This window comes from Carassius auratus, chromosome 2 (assembly GCF_003368295.1).
Source record: "Carassius auratus strain Wakin chromosome 2, ASM336829v1, whole genome shotgun sequence".
Lineage (NCBI taxonomy): Eukaryota > Metazoa > Chordata > Actinopteri > Cypriniformes > Cyprinidae > Carassius > Carassius auratus.
In genome coordinates this window covers 20,161,463-20,177,852 of record NC_039244.1, presented here as the reverse complement: position 1 = coordinate 20,177,852, position 16,390 = coordinate 20,161,463, and the positions used below count along the sequence as shown (strand labels likewise).

Here is a 16,390-nt window from a genome sequence, read left to right as displayed (position 1 = left end):
ACAACAAACTAAATTTAAGAAAAAAAAAAAAAGTAAAAAAATATTTCTAAAAACTACAATAGTTTCTCAGTACTAAACACTGTCAAAAGCTGGATGAGGAGAATGAGTTGAATTTATTTTTTTAAACAGCAAGGGATAATGCAAACTTATCTTTCTTAAAACTAAAGTAAACAGTTCTTCATGTGCACTAGTTTTTTTTACTGTCATATACTATAGAATGAAAGGGGCAGACACAAACTTTAATATGATCTAAAATCTAGGTTGTAAACAGTGTGCGGGATGCATATGTTCACTGTGATCACACTAACATAATGTGATTTATGAAAAGCCAAAATGTCCACTTTTAGCTGTAAACACCAGAGCCTGAATCCTGCTGTTTGTTTTGATGTGCATGATAACACAGATTTCTTCTATTTACAATCTTAACAGATTAGAGGAAAGACACTGGGTGACTGCAGGGCTAGTGCAGGCTTTGGCCTCCTCTGAGAGCCAGAACTAAATGCAGGACAGATCCTCCCTGGATCTTGTAGTCAGCAGCAGTCTTCTCATCATTCCTGAAATACAGAAGGACAGATAAGAATGAGTTTTCCCCTCAATAGCTGAATTCAGACTGATGTATTAACGGGGAACTTTACATTTGTTTTCCGCTGTAAATGAGTCTTTGCTGTTGTGGTGGGATCCCCTCCTTTTCTTCCACCCTCTCTTTGATTCTCTCCACCTTGTTGGTAAAGGAGATGAAAATAAATTTCCAAATACTAACAAAGATAAATAAATTGATTTAAATTATAAGCACAACAATCATACCTTGTCTGTAGGCTCGATGTCAATTTCTATTTCTTTGCCTGTGAGTGTCTGAGACACGATACAATGTTTAATTTATATATAACGTTATATATATTTTTTTTGCCAATACACCGGAATCAACTAACGTTACTAATTCAATAATTATTCTTTACTTTTCATTAAACATTCAACACACATGAAATACCAACGGTTTAAACATGTTTGTAATATTGGACAGAATAAACCAGGTTAAAAAAAATATATTAAAACTCACAGAGGCCGCTACAAGCTAAGACAAAAATCACTTACCTTAACTTTAATCAACATATTGATTGCTGTATTTTAGTTCATACAGATTAAAGTAGCAATTGTTAAAAACCTTGTGAACCTAGCTAAAAGGCTTATGCAGGAAAAAGCTCCCTGACTTCCGGTGTATCTGAAATAAACTCCGGGTGTTTTGGTAGAAACGCGATAGTTCCGCTTTTCGGCGTCTTGTTAAATCCAACGAAATTAATCTTAGTGTAACCCTGTCAAAATTATAGAAACATTGTGGATTTCTAAAAAGCTACTTATAATAAAATTAAATAAATAAATATTTACGTTTCCGTTAAAGTGAGTAAATACTGCTCATTTTTAATTTCCTCCCCAGTCAAGTGCCAGCTGTTATAAATTACTGATTAGACCAGGTAGCACATTTCAGCTGCTTACAGGGAGCATTTGGTTTGCATCTCACTTGGGGTCTGGATTATCTGATCATGAAGTACCTATGGCTAGGTTTTTTTGTTTTTGCAATTGCCACAACATTGGATGCGTCTAAAGATACTAATGACGGTAATTTTTATTTATTTATTTAATGGCACTAGAAAAAATATGCATTATGAAGTTAACTAACATCTAGAAGGATCCAACTTTAGCTGATAGTTGTGCTTTGGAAATCTGTAATTTATCATTAGCTGGTTGACTGACCACCACGTTTAAAAACCCAGTAGAAACTTATTTTATTGCTTCTTATCTGCTTTCAAACCAGGTTCTAAACACTGATACCAATTAAGTTAGATTTTTGCAGAATTGTTTGAGTTTCTTCAACTTTCAGGCATGCAATGAGTAATCCCTCTCTCTCCCCTCTTCTATAGATATCCAAATCACATGTGAAGAGAGTAATGTTCATATTAAGTGGAAAGTGGACAGACCAATGACTGACAATCCTGCACGTCTTTTCCTGGGTAGTTGCTTTCCTTCACGCTTCACAAATGAATCAAGTGGAGCAGAAGCAGAATTTTACTATCCACTTGGTGCTTGTGACTTCAGACGAATGGTAAGTTTGATTCCACTAATTGCTGAATCCTGAAAAATGGTGATTTTATTATATTTTTTTCTCCATTTCAATTAGGCAACATGGAAATACTTGGTGTATGAGAACAAGCTAACCTACAGGCCGTTGCCAAAGCCCTCCCCTCCTTCTTTCAGCTATCCGGTTAGATGTGTGTATGACAGGTAACCACAACTAAACTACAGATCTTCACAAGGACTCTCGATTCCAAAACATTGCCGTTAACGTAAAATTATTTCAAATGTATAATCAGGCCGAAGGGTTGGACTCCTACCTTCCAGAGCTCTTCTACGGGTGTTATCCAAGGTCATGGAGAACTGGCTTTCCACATGGAAATTCTCAACGGTAAGTAGGTAACTCTTGATCTGCTGATTCTATTGGTGGTCTTCTAACAATAAATTTCATATCCTAATCCCTCCAGATGATTTCAGTGGCCCTGCAGAATCCAATGTCTTTCCACTGGGATCTTTTGTACCTATCTGGGCTGGTGTTAACCAGCAGGCACATCAGCCTCTGCTGCTGCTTCTAGAGGAATGTGTAGCCTCTACAACACTCGAAATGTACTCCGATACTCTTACATACCCACTCATCTCCAATAAAGGGTGTGTACATTTGGTAACAATTGAAATATCCATTAGTCAGCTCATTCTTTTCTACAATATAGTGGCCATATTTCTATTATTGACTTGATGTGAACCCATTGTAGGTGCCTTGTAGATAGTAAGAAAAGCTTCTCCAAGTTTTTACCAAGGTATCACTCCTCCTCGCTGCTGCTTCACCTTCAAGCGTTTAAATTCGCTGTGGGACAAGAGGTGAGGGACTCCCTTCATTGGAATATGGCAAGTTATTAAACCCTCAACTTGTTCCTGGCTGTTCTTTTCCTGCAGATCTACATCCATTGCAAATTAATTGCATGGGACCCTGACCAACTCAGTGAAGAAAAGAAGGCCTGCAATTATAATAAAGACGCAGGAGCGTAAGTGTAAATTTGATTTGTAATTAAACTCCACTATTAATTCTAAGTGAATCTGATTTATTGGAAAATATCCAGTAATGCTGTTTAATTAACAGGTGGGAGCTTTTAGACGACCCATTCCAGAGTTCTCTTTGTCAATGCTGTGAATCAACATGTCAAGGCCGTGGAAAGAGGGACACAGATTCTAGTAAATCAAAAGCATAATGCCGAATGACTGTTGTTAAATATGGCAAACATTGGAATATGGTTCTAAGTTAACATGTAATGTGTCTGGATTACAGCACCTCAAGGACTGGTACTAAAGTCTGTGCTGGGACCTTTGACATTTACAGAAGATTCACTGTGATGTAACTTCATGTTGTACATTATTCTTTTGTAATTGTTCTTCGAATAACTTAATTTTGTCTTATAGTATTATGCATATTTCAGTGGTTGGTTTGTCCTCCTTTCTAGGCGAGTGGCTGTCTATAGTGATGCAATTGATAACTGACAGGTCAGTGAAGTGCGCGCCATACATGATATTCTTGTAATAAGTGACCATTTGTGCATTTACTTTTGTAATTTTTTTTTTTTTTTTTTTTTTTCCCTCAGGTGCTGGATTCCTGATCGGAGTGATTGAGTAGGAGTGGCCCAAGAAGTCATCAGATTTTTCACCGCTCAATCTTTTATGCATCTTGTTGATTAAAAGGCTGTGAAACATCCTATTATTTGAAACTTTCTTGCTGTGATTGGTCACTTCACATTTGTCTTTAAAGATTGCTCATAAATTGCCTCCAATATTTCAACAGTTATATCATTAAATAGATTTTTCCCAGCTAAATGAGCTGGTTATAGCATGCATTGTAGGAATCTTTAAGAGTAGACTAAAATTCATTGAAACTTTAAATTCTTGGGGGGGGGGGTAAATTTAATAATTGTATGCTTGCTCGGGTCAAAGTTTAAATTAAAATGTACAGAAATCACATTTTGTGGATATTCAGATCCTGAGCTTGTAAAAACTACATTTTTGCAACCTGTTTTAATGCTGACTGGGAGTGATTTGCTTCAAAAAGCAAATTCTAATTAAAAAAATGGTTGTAGCAAAAAAAAAAAAAAAATCTACCTGGCATTCAAACGGCTCCATAACCTAGCAGTATAAAACTAAATGTGTATCCAAATCAAAGTTCACATCAGAATATTTTACCCGACACTAATTTCTTAAACACTATATTAGAAAAATTTGTCACATTTTATATGATCAGAGTCAGACAAATGGCAGCTGATGTTTATCAAGTTAAATGCATTTCAGATGTGAACACTTCAATTAGGTTAGCGATCAATCAAAGTGCATAAGTATGTCCTTGAAGTAGGCAACAGTGTGCCGTTACAATGCCTTCCTTTTTGATGCTTGGTTTTTTAATGCTGGCTGTTTTCTTGGTTGCCCAAGCAGGTAATATAACATGAGGTTTCTAATAGATGATGCATTTTAACACCAAGCATGTAGGGTTAACATTGCACACTATTGCTGAATTTTGTACACTGATTCTAAGTCTATCTTCAAACTCCTCTCCCATCAGCAATCACTGTGAACTGCGGCAAAAATTCTGTCTCTGTACGATGGGTTGATGTAGACTCTCAGGTGGATCCATCCCTACTCCGCCTGGGTGACTGTCCCCCAACCCAGCTTTCAGTGAAATCTCAAGGCTCCGAGGCAGTGTTCGATGCTGAATTTTGGGCTTGTAATATTAGGAGGCAGGTGAGTTCAGTGTATTTCCCTGTTATTCTTTAGAAGTAAAGGGTAACAGATTTGCCCTTTTGATTTACTTGTGTTTGGAAGTATGAACCACTTGGGCTATTAGTTAAAAGCGCTTTCAAATGAGGAGCAAAAAAGTACTTGACCGTTCTTAAAAAGGAATTCTTTGGGCCATATTCAGCTCTTAAAACTTTGCATTTGAGACATTTGTACATGAAAATAGAGACATGACTAGAATTTACTGAGATTGGTTTATCTGCTGAGGAAAAAGCAACACCACTTGTTCTTGTTGGATTCAACAGTGGTTTAGATAACAAAAAAATATAGTTGTGCATATAGTTTAATGCATTCAAATGGTGACAGAGTATAGAAAAGTATTAATTTATTCAGTAATCTATTCTTCAATCTCTTTCCCTTCATAGGTGACAACCAATGAGATTATATATGAGGCTGAGATCACTTCTCCCACATTGTCAAAAGCAACACCAATTTATTACCCTGTGGCCTGTGCATATGAAAGGTGACCTTTTATTAATGTATTTGATGACCCAAGAGGCCCTGCTCCGTTTTAATAAGGCATATTACTTCTTGAAGACCTTCTATGATTAATGTAAATTAAAACTGCTGCCTTTCTTTCAGGCCAGAAGACTGGGTGCCTCCTTTGTATGATCCCCTGCTGTTTCATACGCATGGCCAGGGAGATCTGGCCTTTCGTATAGCACTCATGAAGGGTGTGTGTGTATACACTTATGATGATGTTCTTGATGACTTGAATATAAAATGGTCTTATAACTTTCTCTTGGTAGATGACTTTAGTGGTGTGGCCACTACAACAACATTCTCACTAGGCTCAACAATCCCAATTGCTGCCTCAGTTGCCCAGCAGAACCATCAACCATTGATACTGCTGATAGATGAATGTCTGGCATCCACAACACCAGAACTGGGTCCAGACTCTCATGTCTACCCACTCATTACCAATAATGGGTATGTGCGAAAACAAGATGTAGGCTTTCTGGAGCCAAAAATGTTGTTCCACAGCAGTGGAGTGAGTAGCACAGTGCTTAGTCTTGAGACCCTTTCAAGGTTTTTTTTTTTCTTCTCTCTTTCAAGGTGTCTTGTAGACAGCAAAAATACAAACTCAAGATTTCTGCCAAGAAAGCAGTTGTCAGAGATCAGGCTAAGTCTTCAAGCTTTCAAGTTTGCCATTGGAGAAGAAGCAAGTTCCTTTCTTTCTTTTTTTTGTTTTTTTCTTTCAATGTGTGAATTTATTTTGCATCATCCTCAGGTCTACCTGCACTGCAGGCTTGTGGCATGGGACCCAAGCGACCTGGATGGTAGCAAGAAATCTTGTCAATATGACCGGATCAGCTCACGGTATAATTTCAAATTGAAAGCCTCTTGCAGAACTACATGAATAGGCTCTTTTTGTTTTTGCAGATGGGTGCTGACTGATGATCCATCCCAGAGTTCTCTCTGCAGCTGCTGTGACACTAACTGTCAAGGAAGGAAGAAACGAGAAATACTAGCAGGTCACAGTTTACTGTATTTTTGCTTACCATATGTTAACTTGCAATTAAGTGAAGATCAAATTTATGCACTATTTTACAAGTGTGAAAATCATGTATTGAGTTTTACTACTGGTCATGAACTGACTTGACTGCATGATCTACAGATTCCACAGCTTTAAATTCGGTTATTGGGCCTCTGGTTATTAAAAACTGAGGACCGGGTCATACCTTGGATTTAACTAGGTTTGCCATCTTAATGTTTTTTATTTACTAATGTGTATGTATATATGTATGTTGTGACATCTATTATGTTGAATTACTTTCAAAGATTGCATCCAAGCTGTTTTTTGGACATCCTAAGGGTGGAGCTCCTGTTCAACTGCTGTTTCTCTTGAGAGTAATAAACCTCAAGAGAAGTGAGTGTTGTTTAAAAAAAACACAATAAATAAAGTGGGTGTTTGTCATTACCTATATTAAAGTTTGTGCTTCTGCTATGGATGGATATGTGCATCGTTTTTATTATTTTTTTATTATTATTATTATTATTAAACCGCTCTAGAACCATTTTGGTTTGTGAAATAAGGCCTGGAAGAGAAAAAAAAAGACCTGCTACTAAAAACATTCTGAAATGATACTTTTTTTTCCTCTCTCTCTTCTAACTTCTGGAAACAAATGAGCACACTGTATTGATCCCGCAGTTGTGATAGACAAAAGCATAGAGTATGAATTTGGCTAGTGATTTTGTGCCTTCACACGAACTAATCGCAGACACGTTTTTAAAACCACGTTTACACGTCTATGGTTTTCACTACACTTCACTACACTGCCAAAGAGATGGCGCCAAAACCGTTTTCTTCAGGAATTCTCCAACGGTTTATGGCGACATCGACTGGTAAATTAGTTCAGGAACGCTAGCGCTCACTCGAGGCTAAGTTGAGATCTTTTCTACGTTACTCTTAACAGTTACAGGTAAATTATTCAAATAAGCATACCATTCGTAAAAGTAAATTGTTTTTACTATGACAAATAAATATTTAAATGTAGTCCTCAATTAGCTAGCATTGCAAGATTAGCAAGAAGCATGTTATTGCAGCATAACATGTTACATTACATCTCTTATGTTAATTCTTTTTTTTTTCTAGGTGGCCTCTTTACAGAAGTGAAATGAATTGGTTTCACTGTAATAACTGTTATGTGAGAGAGGGGAAAAAATTCGTAGTGTCCAGTTGTGGCCATATATTTTGTGAGAACTGCGTAAATACAAGTCAGTACGCAACACGCTCTTTTTGAGATTTTGCTAATTTGAGTGTTTTTTTATTGCATTTTATTTTTATTTTCGAGAGTAGTGTCAATCATTAAGTAAGTGTAATCTCCTAAAGGTCAGTGCGGAATTTGTCATGGCAACTGCAACTACCTCCATATATCTGATCAGGTACGTTAAGTCAAAACCAGATGATCTCGGCAACATTCACACGGAATATTGTTTTTTTTTTAGAAAGGATTTGCTCCACAGGGGAGTCTGGCCCACCTTAAACTATGCTCCTACCCACCCTCCAACTTTCCAGCCTTACCCTGAGGGTCCTGTTACACAAGTCAAATCAAGTCGTCTTTAGTGCTTTATAAAATACAGATTGTGTCAAAGTAGCTTTACAGTGTTAAACAGGAAAAACCACACTGGAGGTGGGCTTCTTTGGAGTGCAAAATATGATTCTGTTCATACACTGTTTATGTACGAGAGATTAAGGTCAGATTGAGAACAAATTCAGTTGATGTGTTACGTATGATCAAAAAAACAAAACAAATCTGTAATGAAAAAATTGCAGAAAATAGCAGATAATATAATTGTTTAAAAGACTAAAACTAAAAAGGTGATAAAAGCAGACTGAGTTGTTAAAATCCTAAGTTCAATACTAATATGTATTTATTTAACATTTATATTCACTATGGTTACATGTATTATTATTGATTAGAAAAAAAAAGGATTAACTTTGGTTACCTTTACCAACCTCACCTATGCCTAAACCAACATTTAAACAACCATATATTTCCTTACATGTTCCATTCCTTTTTTTCTTTTTTTTTAAGATGAAGCCACAGGAAAAGATGTTTTTCAAAGATCCAGTGAAACTCGTTCAGTCTCGACTGGAACATATTGCACAGGTCATTTTCTGCTTAGCAAATACATTTTATTTGTCCCACTTAATTTATAATTAACTGCATCTAAATGCATGGGGGGGGGGGGGGGGCTCTGCCCTAAGCAAACACAATTCTGCCATTTATAACTTAAGAAGCATTTGTTTCAGATTGCTATTTTTCAGAAAAGGCAGAAGGAGCGAGTCATTGCATTTCTAAGGAGCAGGTCTGTGGAACTAGAACGAAAAGTGAAAGAAGTCCGTGATCAGTGCTACAGGTGGTCATTTGTGGCTTAGATCTAAAATATAGATTTAGTGGCACTTGACTGTTTAGTTACTTGTGGTTTATTTAAGGCAAGTGTCTGAGCTGAAACAAGAGAACGAAGAACTAAAGAAACCGCTTTCTCAGAGGAGGGTGAGAGTTTCTTATTATGTGTCTCATGCTTCCCTGATAACTTCCGTTCTCTTTAAATCCTATAGTCTTTCTTCCCTCCACACAGACATCTCCTGGGAGGTTCCCAATTAATGGGTAAATACAGAATTGTCTTTATGTGCATAAATATGTCATAACATAATATACACTTAAAATATATTCTGTCCATACATAGAGGAACTCCAAGGATGATTCTTCCTGTGGCTGTCACATCCCCAGGTAGCAAGTTTTATAGCTTAAGACAGAACCTTCATCTCCTAGATTGAAACGCTGTAAAGCTTTAAATATATTGGCATTTCATTTCCAATCTCCACAGTCACACCTCGCTCAAGAGCTGTCAGGTAGCTTGCATTTTATCATGTCATTGATTTTTTTATAGTAGATTTACTTTCCTCCAAATAATACAATTCAATTCTTGATGTTGTGCAAGTTCGGGTGACACTTTGGAGAGGTTTAGACATTCCAGACTCGGCATGACAGTGAGTTAGCTTCTCGGTTACATTCTAGTATATAGTTTTAGTTTAATATAGCCAGTTTTCAAGTCGTATGGAAATAAGCAATCCTCATGTGACTGTGTTTTACTTCTAATCTGTTCTAGACACCCCCAGGGTCATCCATCTCTATGTCTAGCATGAGTTCAGTACACGAACAAAGTTTCAGTAAGTGATGTAATACTGACATTGTTAATCATATCTCTCAGATATCATTATTTGGGTGCATAAAGTAAGGATTGTTTCAAGGTGGACAATCTACTGTTCAGATTCATAGTATGCTTATGTTCTCTTTATATCTTAAAGGGACACCCAGCTCAGTTAACACTCCGACAAGGTAACGTTCGATGCATTTACAAAGACTAAACATTTGTTAATGCCCCAAATTTAAAGTTTTATACTAAGCAATTGCACTGTCCATCTTCTCATGATTTATAGGTCCCAACATACAACCCCAAACAACTTTCAGTTCCAGCTTCTGGCTAGGCCTACAATCCAGTCCCCGAGGCAATAACCAATAATCAGTTGTAGCTAATTTGGGTCATTAGAAAGCCACTTCATCAATATCGCACCAATATTTCAAAAGATGAGTGATCTACTTCATCCATCCTTCATATCAGTAGATCTAATTGTATTGACATTAATTTATTTGAAAAATACAGTTTTTAAGATTTTGAGTAAATAAATGCTATATAAGCCCCCCCCCCCCCCCCCCCAAAAAAAAAGGTAGCATTATTTTATTGTATTTATTATTTAATTTTTATGATTATTTTTTTTGCTAAAATTTTTGAGGTGTTCAATTTTATTTTGGTTTTATAAAATAAACGCATTTGCTCTTCTCGCAAATCAAATCAACCAGTTTTTCACTTGCACGTCTCTTTGACTAAAGTATCTTTGAACCTATATTCAGTATAAGTAATACACTCAAGTTCTATTCACTTCAGATACTTTAAGACTTTTACTCAAGTTGTTTTGTAATTGGTGACTTTGTAACTTGTAGTGAGGTAATTTAACTGTAAGGTACTTGTCATTTTATTCAAGTGTGGTTTTCAGGTACTCTTTACACCTGTGCAAATTATTACAAAAATAGAAAACCATTAAAGGCGTTAATCCAAAATATTTTACCATATCAAAACTTTTGTTAGTCTGGCTCATTTACAACAAAAAAGGATGTCAGAAATAAATCAGTCTAACAAATTGCATTCCCCCCCAGTTTATAAAATCAAAAAAAGCTAAACATTAAATCCACATTACGCAAAGAATGAGAAAGAAGAGAGTCTTGAACTCTTCAGCATCGTTTATTGTATAATTAATATAACTAACAGCTGTATTGTGGTCCTTTTTTATAGGTGAAATTTGATCACAAAACTGAGATGTAATTTATAAATTAGCATACTATTGTCAATATGGTACATTTACCATTTTTGGTAAATACACCTAAAAACATCTCTTTCAGGCAACATTTTTAACACATTTAATGTCAAGGGGTAAACTGAACAGAATGCATCATTGAGTTGAAATTAATCGGTCAGGTTTTATTTCAATGCAACAGTTTCGCTTCCTGAAACACAAATTTACAGACAATAAGGCACACGATTTTACAAAAACTATGGCTTTTGTTGCCTTTTCACTGCAGTGGAGTAGGGATGTATTCAAATGAAATGTATATTCACAAAGAAGTGAGATTGGAGTACAGAGTAGAGAGATGGATCCATAAACCTCTAAGTGCGGAATGTTAAAGAAAGAAACATAATTGGGGGAAAATATATATATATATGTAAACTGAATAAAAAAAAATAAAAAAAACATAAGGTTAATTGTTTGCAAAGAATCAATATAGAGTGCCATATGGATCTTCTATGAGTTAAACTAAAAATGTACAAAAACATAGTCTGGCATTGCTGCAGTTACTGGTCCAAAAAACTAAACTACAGTACCTAATAGATAACCAAGCCAATGTTTCTAGAAAAATAGGTTTAAGTATCATATTAGTTCTAAGAAGCAGCAATTAAGGCTCTAAAGGATTACTAACAAAAATACCAAAAACACAAACTGGAGGAACAACCATTGTACAGATGAGAGTGTCACAGGAATATTACTTCATATTTGGTAAAGATCAAAATACATTTTACATTTCAATTCTTCCTGTCATATAACAAATTAACAAATGATGTAGTGGCTGTTAAAAAACCTTCACATTATTATTGTTTTTTTTATTTTATTTTTTTACTTAGTAGAGGGCATTGCATTAAGTGATTTTATACTGTGCTTTCAAAGGGGTTTTGCCTTATTACAGGACTCACAGCAGATTAACAGACTTAAGCATTTCTTATATTAATCAATCAATAACAGTGATCTCTGTGTCCAGTGTTATGCTGTCTTTAGATGCAAACCAGTCTCTGACCAGTTGATAACTCATTTTTGACTTACGACAGAGATTGTCAAGGTCTTTTTCTTGGAGTGGTCCCGTCTGTCGATAATACTGCTCCAATGGACTGAGATCTACAGAATCTGTTGCAGACTTCTGTGTTTTTGGTGTGCTGTTCCCGTGTGACTTACGTTTCCTGTTGCCTTCACTTCCTGGGGTTCCAGTGGCATCTGCAGCAGCCCCACCACTTTGTAACAATGCTATCTCAGCAAGCACTTGGTCACGTACATCAGCATGCACCCAGCGTACATGGCCATTTTTTACAGCATAACGCGTGTCCCCAAACCACTGGATAACATCGGCACGAGGCAAAGATGTTAGTTCAACAATCTGTGTGTATACGTCACTTTTTGGCCATGGGCACCGCTGGAAGTGTTCCTTTAGGACAGCCAGTTGCTCCTTTGTTTTCCTTGGTCGTCCAGCTGCCGTTAATACTGAAGAAGGTGAAGTGTTGTCTGAGGGGTTTAGGGAGTTGTTCAAAGCATTTGCTTTGACAAAACGTGCAGATTTTAATGACCTGCCCAAGTGTTTTTTAGATGGGGTGATTGATGGAGAAGAAGAGGAGGAAGTAGGTGCAGCTGGCACTGGAGGTGTCAAACAACATCTCTCACTTTCCTGTTCGCTTCCAGCTTCGTTGTTCTGAATGTCACATTCTTCTGAACATTTCTCCTCATCCACAACTAATGCTCCGTCTTCAAATGCCTCAAGTGTGTTAGAGAGGAAAATCTGGAAAAACTGAGAGTTCTTTGGCCAATTCTTTCGTGATCCTTTCACGCGAAACTTTTCCTTGCCTTCGTCATCAACTTGCTCTGTAGTTTGCCTTTTAGTGGTGAGAGGAAGGGGCTGAACTTCATGAGACTGAGATGATAGACTGCAGTTGGGGTCATTTTTTTCTCCTTGAGTAGCAGAAAAGGATGTCGACAACCCCCGACCATTTCGCAGCTGGTAGCGACTGTCACTAAACCATTTTCGAATATCATTACGACTAAGGCCCGTCTCGTCTTGTAGGCGCTGGAGCTCGGTCTCATCAGGCCAATTCTCTTGTAGAAAACTCTTACGTAAAGCAGCTAACTGGGCTTTGGACTTTTTGTAGCGCCCATGACGTGGCTGCTCAGATCCAACAGGAGACTCTGTAGAAGTAGGTGGAGTGACTACTTGAGGTTTTTCTGGAATTTCTACTGGCTTTCTGTAGTAGTATGAATCCTGGGGAGGTGGGAGAGATGAACGAAAATGTGAGGGAACAGGAAAGAGCTTTGCTGGTTCTGTGATTTCAGTTTTTTGTCTTTTACGAGGCACTTGTGGACTTTGCACTAGATCTTCTACATGATCTTCTACAGTTTCTTTTAAATCCTCAATACCATTTTTCCTCTTTCCACTGCTCTCTTTGTGTTCAGTCTCACTTATCTGAACTGGTCCAGCCAGCTTGAGCCGCGTCTCTTCAATGTCCTCCGAGGCCCAGCTAATTCCATACTTGATGCGTTGCACCATGAACCACACTTTGACTTTATCTAGCGGAAGAGCGCAGACACGGGCAAGGGTGGTGACTTCTTGAGATGTAGGATAGGGGAAGATATTGAAGGCCTGAACAAGTTCAGGGATACCATCCAGCTCACGTGTTTGATCAGACTGGGTCCACACTAGCTTCAGTCCTTCAGATACCAAAGGAAGACATACTACAGAGTTATTATTAGTGCTGAAGCTTACTGCAGAACCACCATTGCTCTCTCTTGGTCTGCGATTAGAAGGGCTTGCATGTTGCTTTCCATCATAATTGTGGTAGTGTGGTGATTTTTGCTGGCGTGCAATGGTGATGCTTCCATCTTGTCTTTTTGCAGCCATCCCTTTTAAAGACAAAACTTTCAAGTCATGGTCACTGTGTGTCGCCATCAGAAATATTATTCCTGTATTGCCACAGACTGTAAAAATAACAAAAAGATTCAGTTAACTGAGAATTAATACAGCATGGTAGTGCACGTGCGATACCTATAATGCAATTTCTTGCCTTTAAAAGTGAATTTTGGTAACAATTAAAATCTTCTTGTTTCTAAGCCGGATTTTGTGAAGGGTGAAAAGGTTGGAATGCTGGGGGGTGGTGGGCTGTTGCTGGCTGATGGGTGCTAGGATGGTGCTGTGGGGAGGGGGTTAATGGGTGGGGTTCTGGTCATTCTTAGGTTGGACAAATCTACAATAGAATTCCTTGTAAACTTATCCTCAGGATATCTGACATTATTGATGCCTACCAGAGGCTCAAGGTGACTTACTTGAGAGACTTTTGAGAAATGCTGACATTAAACTGGGTCATCTCTACAGTCCAGCCAATGACTTTTCTCTCTAAAGTTAAAAGAAGGACAGATGTCACCCCCTTCCCCCTGCTGTTCTTTTCCACACATTAGCCTTTTATTAAAGCCTGTCGTATACTCTACACCAATGCACACCCAACCCCCACTTTGGCGGACTTGGGCAAAAGAGAGATGGGGGCCCTGCCCTTCACAGCTCCCCTGCCCCTTTCCAGTGCTTGTAATGGTCCACTTCCCTCGTTTGCCTAACCCTGTAGAACCATATAGAAGTTCGCTTAACCTTCCACCAGATGGCCAAGAGATAGTAAGAGTCTGTCTCGGTTAAATAAAGGCAACAAAAGTTGGTGCAATTTGTCAGGCTGCTTTGTTTGCTAGTTTTGCAGTTTGCCTTCCTAACAGCAGATGTTGGCCATCCCATTACTGCACTGGTGCTTAAAATGAAAAGGTTTAGATTTTTACTTTAAAATCTAATCATGCCATGAGTTTATTTTCAAGTTTGTCCTGGATAGGACATCTTAACTACTTAAGGTCACCAATTTGTAAATCAGCAACACAGTACCTTGAGTTTTACCTCCATGCGGCATCCTATGACTTTAATGAGGCCAAAACAAAGCTGAACTGTGAACCACAGAAACAAACTTTTCCAGTAGTCTACGTGAGCACGGTCTTAGGCAATTCTGCTTGGAAAAGCTTTGCCAAATTTAGACAATTTACCACTACATGCAATGAGCAGGCAAGTCATCAACAAAACAAGCTGGAGGTGAACTTGACAGGATAAATTCCCGACCGCCTGTGGTGACCTCATTTATAAGATGATGACTTGGAATGACTCAACTAAGCGTAAAGTCCCTTGAAACCAGTGCAGTTTTTGTTTAGCAGGGTGACCATTTGTACATTAGTGTCCAATTTACATATAGGCTATATCAACTTGTGGATATATATATTTCAAGTATTTATTTTAATATAATTTCTGACATCATTCGTATACACTATGTGAAACAGACATACAGTGTGGTTTACTTTTAATAAACTTGGTTAGCCTGGTTGGAATTTGCGTCAGTAGTCGATGTTTGTCCATGGCCTCTATATAATCAGCTTATGTGGGGAACTTTTGACGCAAGTCGTAGGATGTGAGATTGGATCACTAGAGAATGTGTTCATCCAACACACAAGCAGGTGTAATTGAAATCATAAACCGAACCCTTCAGTAATAAACAAGGGATTTATGCCAAAACAGTTATTGTACACCAGCCCTTTTGTGGCGCAGGATCCGCTCACGCTTCAGTAAACGCACATAAACAAACTCCCGTTGTCCCACATTCCCCGTTGAACATTGGGCAAAACAAATCCTTCAAATAACGTGAACACGATGCGACGTAAGACAAAATCGCCGGACTCCTCGCGTGGCTTTAGAGACGCAATAACAAGCTTCGAGAGCCCTAATTCCGTCACGGCTCTGCTTTAAAAACTTTACAAATGTAAGCTGTATAGTAGTTAGCTTGGGAAAAAAATACTCACCGCTTGAATTTCTCTCAAGACTGTCCAGATACGCCACTCCAGCTGGTTTGTATTGTCCGATGTCGCTTTTGTTCTGGAAATGTTTTTCGCCTGTCCAGTCAGACCGAGGCTAGACGGAGAAGATCAGGAAACTCTCGGACCAGCCCCCTCTTTCTCGTGCAATGACGGTGCCGTGGCCGTGCAGGTCCAATCCGGGAAGGAGAGAGATGGGAGGAGGAGCACAGCTGAAACTTGGCCCCGTGGATGCACTTCCCATCTGGGATGTGATTACCATGTGAATTGTGCCACATGATAAGTTACAGGAGTCTGCAGATAAGGATGCATGTCAATATTCTTTGATCAGACATGCCAAAGGTAACTTTATGAATGTTCTGATTTAGGAAACAGCAATTCATTGAATCTACAAATTAGTTAAAATCCTTCAGGGTGATACAAAAGTCATTCACTTTGCATAAGGGTCCTGATAATCCTATTAGGGTTTATTTTGACTGTATATTATCCTGCATTATACATGGCTACCAAACAATTTAATTAATATACCTTCACTATTGATCTGAAATGAACCATTTTTAATATGAGAAGAAAGAATGTCCAGGAAAACTGGATATTGTGTGTTTTGTGCTAATGATAGACTTTGTCATTATCCAACTTATTACATGGCTATTTAACAGTGCACATGAAATACTGACTTGAGTGAAAGTACTTTAAATTGTGTACTTGAAGAGACTGCAGATACAAAACATGAGAACCAACTGTTTA

At 37.9% G+C, this 16,390-nt stretch overlaps 5 protein-coding genes across 7 annotated transcripts; 3 read left to right on the top strand and 2 right to left on the bottom strand.

The window, feature by feature from the left end:
• Nucleotides 1-94: 94 nt before the first annotated feature.
• Nucleotides 95-1,236, bottom strand: nedd8l (NEDD8 ubiquitin like modifier, like). Its single transcript, XM_026289777.1, has 4 exons — nt 1,093-1,236; nt 805-852; nt 636-718; nt 95-554 (listed from the first exon to the last, which is right to left on the bottom strand). The coding sequence occupies exons 1-4, from the start codon at nt 1,108-1,110 to the stop codon at nt 461-463; spliced, it is 243 nt and encodes an 80-aa protein (XP_026145562.1). The 5' UTR covers nt 1,111-1,236; the 3' UTR covers nt 95-460.
• A 150-nt stretch (nt 1,237-1,386) lies between these two features.
• On the top strand, nt 1,387-3,793 carry zp3f.2 (zona pellucida glycoprotein 3f, tandem duplicate 2). Of its 3 annotated transcripts, none has more exons than XR_003294538.1 (11): nt 1,387-1,614; nt 1,917-2,098; nt 2,174-2,277; nt 2,367-2,458; nt 2,535-2,715; nt 2,820-2,925; nt 3,001-3,089; nt 3,185-3,276; nt 3,371-3,446; nt 3,543-3,582; nt 3,681-3,793. XR_003294538.1 is itself a non-coding variant. In XM_026289737.1 (11 exons), the coding sequence occupies exons 1-10, from the start codon at nt 1,539-1,541 to the stop codon at nt 3,577-3,579; spliced, it is 1,020 nt and encodes a 339-aa protein (XP_026145522.1). In that variant the 5' UTR covers nt 1,387-1,538; the 3' UTR covers nt 3,580-3,582; nt 3,681-3,793. The 3 variants fall into 3 exon arrangements, 2 of the variants coding, with proteins under 2 accessions (XP_026145522.1, XP_026145530.1); XM_026289737.1 differs by having other exon boundaries at nt 3,371-3,431; XM_026289745.1 differs by having other exon boundaries at nt 3,371-3,436.
• A 615-nt stretch (nt 3,794-4,408) lies between these two features.
• On the top strand, nt 4,409-6,838 carry zp3f.1 (zona pellucida glycoprotein 3f, tandem duplicate 1). Its single transcript, XM_026289763.1, has 10 exons — nt 4,409-4,518; nt 4,646-4,824; nt 5,244-5,341; nt 5,461-5,552; nt 5,628-5,808; nt 5,935-6,040; nt 6,110-6,198; nt 6,262-6,353; nt 6,497-6,575; nt 6,661-6,838. Exons 1-9 carry the CDS (start codon nt 4,458-4,460, stop codon nt 6,544-6,546), a joined length of 948 nt encoding a protein of 315 aa, XP_026145548.1. The 5' UTR covers nt 4,409-4,457; the 3' UTR covers nt 6,547-6,575; nt 6,661-6,838.
• A 210-nt stretch (nt 6,839-7,048) lies between these two features.
• On the top strand, nt 7,049-10,086 carry LOC113110961 (RING finger protein 212B). Its single transcript, XM_026275296.1, has 13 exons — nt 7,049-7,301; nt 7,475-7,596; nt 7,712-7,764; nt 8,418-8,492; nt 8,636-8,742; nt 8,819-8,879; nt 8,965-8,993; nt 9,073-9,116; nt 9,214-9,238; nt 9,328-9,376; nt 9,496-9,556; nt 9,695-9,725; nt 9,827-10,086. The coding sequence occupies exons 2-13, from the start codon at nt 7,497-7,499 to the stop codon at nt 9,900-9,902; spliced, it is 711 nt and encodes a 236-aa protein (XP_026131081.1). The 5' UTR covers nt 7,049-7,301; nt 7,475-7,496; the 3' UTR covers nt 9,903-10,086.
• Nucleotides 10,087-10,897: 811 nt separating this feature from the next.
• Nucleotides 10,898-16,362, bottom strand: homeza (homeobox and leucine zipper encoding a). The gene is made up of 2 exons (XM_026289667.1): nt 15,632-16,362; nt 10,898-13,732 (listed from the first exon to the last, which is right to left on the bottom strand). The coding sequence occupies exon 2, from the start codon at nt 13,701-13,703 to the stop codon at nt 11,727-11,729; it is 1,977 nt and encodes a 658-aa protein (XP_026145452.1). The 5' UTR covers nt 13,704-13,732; nt 15,632-16,362; the 3' UTR covers nt 10,898-11,726.
• Nucleotides 16,363-16,390: the final 28 nt, after the last annotated feature.

Bases quoted from the DNA above. Each gene is read 5' to 3' on its own strand.
- zp3f.1 (XM_026289763.1), top strand. From the start codon at position 4,458: ATGCCTTCCTTTTTGATGCTTGGTTTTTTAATGCTGGCTGTTTTCTTG. The intron at 4,519-4,645 runs GTAATATAACAT...CTCTCCCATCAG, and splicing joins TTTCTTGGTTGCCCAAGCAG to CAATCACTGTGAACTGCGGC. The intron at 5,809-5,934 runs GTATGTGCGAAA...CTCTCTTTCAAG, and splicing joins CCACTCATTACCAATAATGG to GTGTCTTGTAGACAGCAAAA.
- nedd8l (XM_026289777.1), bottom strand. The intron at 719-804 runs GTATGATTGTTG...TTTACCAACAAG, and splicing joins ACATCGAGCCTACAGACAAG to GTGGAGAGAATCAAAGAGAG. The intron at 555-635 runs GTAAAGTTCCCC...TCTGTATTTCAG, and splicing joins ATTTACAGCGGAAAACAAAT to GAATGATGAGAAGACTGCTG.
- homeza (XM_026289667.1), bottom strand. From the start codon at position 13,703: ATGGCGACACACAGTGACCATGACTTGAAAGTTTTGTCTTTAAAAGGG.
- zp3f.2 (XM_026289737.1), top strand. From the start codon at position 1,539: ATGAAGTACCTATGGCTAGGTTTTTTTGTTTTTGCAATTGCCACAACA. The intron at 2,278-2,366 runs GTAACCACAACT...ATGTATAATCAG, and splicing joins GTTAGATGTGTGTATGACAG to GCCGAAGGGTTGGACTCCTA. The intron at 2,716-2,819 runs GTGTGTACATTT...AACCCATTGTAG, and splicing joins CCACTCATCTCCAATAAAGG to GTGCCTTGTAGATAGTAAGA.
- LOC113110961 (XM_026275296.1), top strand. From the start codon at position 7,497: ATGAATTGGTTTCACTGTAATAACTGTTATGTGAGAGAGGGGAAAAAA. The intron at 8,493-8,635 runs GTCATTTTCTGC...CATTTGTTTCAG, and splicing joins GACTGGAACATATTGCACAG to ATTGCTATTTTTCAGAAAAG. The intron at 8,743-8,818 runs GTGGTCATTTGT...GGTTTATTTAAG, and splicing joins GTCCGTGATCAGTGCTACAG to GCAAGTGTCTGAGCTGAAAC.